Consider the following 2,388-nt stretch of genomic DNA (forward strand, 5'->3'; position numbering starts at 1 on the left):
ATCCAAATTACTAACCCCGTTAAATTTAATCGTTAAGTCAGGGGTAGACATGTCTTTTCACCCTTTCTTTATTATAATACTTATTTTAGTGAACTGCGGTTTTCGTCCCTCTAGTTTGTCCAAATATGCAATTTTAGCCAGTAGTTTCAAATTTGCAATTTTCTTCCCTATGGCTTCATTTCATTTGTAATTAAACCCGAAATCCCTAATATCGTTAAGTCTAGTCGATAAACACATCAGTGTGCCCTTCACGTGAGGGACAGTTTTGTTCCTTGTTTTTTTTCCTTTTCCCCCAAATACACCCAACCCCTCACGTGAGGGGACTTGCGAATTAGGACTGAAGTTTATTTAGGGAGAGAAACGACAAAACTGTTCGCGTCACGTGAGGGACACACAAATGGATTAACGACCAAAATTAACGAGGTTAATAAATTCAGGTTTGATTGCAAGTGAAATGAAACTACAAGTACGAAAATTGCAAACTTGTTACTATTGGACTAAAACCGCAGATTTGGACAAACCACAAGGATGAAAACCGTAGTTCACTAAAATAAGTATTATAATAAATAAATAGTGAAAGACATGTCTACCCCTGACTTAATGATTAAATTTAACGGAGTTAGTGATTTGGATATAATTGGCAAGAACTGGGAAACGTGGAGGGTCCATATGCAAAAAATAAACTTTTTAGACTAAATTCGCATTATTTGTCAAACTAAAAGGACAAAAATGGCACTTTACTCTTTATTGTATTATTTTATTTGTTATTATTATATTATTGTTTTAATTGTAAAACTCATCGTGCACAGTTATGTACATATTAATTCATTCTTTTTGAATCTTCATTGATGGATTAATTTTATTTTGATTATTATTTTTATTTTTTCTTAATTTTATTCTTCTTATTATTAATCGTTATATATATATATATATATATATATATATATATATATATATATATATCTTTCCATAAAGTCATTGGCATTTTTCGGATATTTCAACTCTTACCCCCTAAAAAGAATTTCATCCTCGAAATTTGTAGGTTAGAACATAAATGATCACACAGAGCAACAGAAGCAGAAATATCATTACTTTAACGAGAAAACAAGGTTCACCATTACTCGTACAGTGGAATCTATTATTCAAACAGATTAGGATACAAAGAGCCGATTGATTCTTCAATTTCCCAAGTAGCTTCACGTTCAGAGTGATTTTTCCATAGGACTTTAACAAACGGGATAACTTTCCTCCTCATTACTCTCTCTTGGCGATCCAATATAGCTTCTGGTTCTTCTTCATACGATAAGTCTTCTTGGATCGTGTGCAACGGATAACTAATGACATGCAACGGGTGATAGTTGTATCCCCTTAGTAAAGAGACATGGAAAACATTATGGACGTGAGAAAGTTGAGGCGGTAGCGCTAGTCGGTAAGAAACTTCTCCAATTCTTTCAAGAATCTCAAACGGACCGATATAACGAGGGCTGAGCTTCCATTTTATTCCAAATCTGCGGACGCCACGACAAGGTGAAACTTTTAAGAACACATGGTCCCCGACTTTGAATTCAAGATTCCGGCGATGCCGATCCGCGTAACTCTTCTGCCTGCTTTGCGCTTCTTTTAATTTTTCTCGAGCAATAGCAACCTTTTTATTCGTGATTCGCACCAATTCAGGTGCTTCAATTATTTTCTCTCCCACCTTGTTCCAACATATCGGAGCCCTATACTTTCGAACATAGAATAGCTCAAACGGAGCCATGCCTATGCTTGCTTGCCAGCTATTATTATAGGCGAACTCAACAAGGCATAAATACTCATCCTAGTTCCCTGTCCATTCAAGTACACAAGCCCTTAACATGTCTTCCAAGGTCTGAATCGTGCGTTCTTATTGTCCATCTGTTTGTGGATGAAAAGCGGTACTGAATTTCAGTCTTATACCCCAGGCATCTTGAAAGCCTTTCCAAAATCGAGACGTGAACCTCAGATCTCGGTCAGACACAATAGAGGCTGGAGTACTGTGTAATCGAATAATCTCTTGCAAAAATACCTCAGATAACTTGCTGACTGAATACCCTTGTTGTATTGGCAAAGAGTGAGCCGACTTTGACAATCTGTCCACAACTACCTATATAGTATCGTTCTTCTTAAAATTATTAGGTAGACCTGTAACAAATTCATTGAGATTTCATCCCATTTCCACACCGGAATATCCAACGGTTGCAAAAGTCTGCTTGCTCGTTGGTGCTCGATTTTCACCTGCTGGCATGTGAGGCACCTACTCACATATTTGGCAAAGTCTTCTTTCATACCATTCCACCAAAAACTTTGACGTAGATCACGATACATCTTTGTAGATCCTGGGTGGATAGAAAATGGCGAACTGTGTGC

At 36.9% G+C, this 2,388-nt stretch overlaps 1 protein-coding gene across 1 annotated transcript; it reads right to left on the reverse strand.

Moving 5' to 3' along the window:
* Window positions 1-1,138: 1,138 nt before the first annotated feature.
* LOC143563912 (uncharacterized) lies at window positions 1,139-1,759 on the reverse strand. The gene has a single exon (XM_077051340.1). The coding sequence runs from the start codon at window positions 1,757-1,759 to the stop codon at window positions 1,139-1,141; it is 621 nt and encodes a 206-aa protein (XP_076907455.1).
* Between the last annotated feature and the right edge of the window lie 629 nt (window positions 1,760-2,388).

This window comes from Bidens hawaiensis, unplaced genomic scaffold (assembly GCF_021521415.1).
Source record: "Bidens hawaiensis isolate Kalapana, Puna unplaced genomic scaffold, B.hawaiensis_p1.1 tig00021644_1, whole genome shotgun sequence".
Taxonomy (NCBI): domain Eukaryota; kingdom Viridiplantae; phylum Streptophyta; class Magnoliopsida; order Asterales; family Asteraceae; genus Bidens; species Bidens hawaiensis.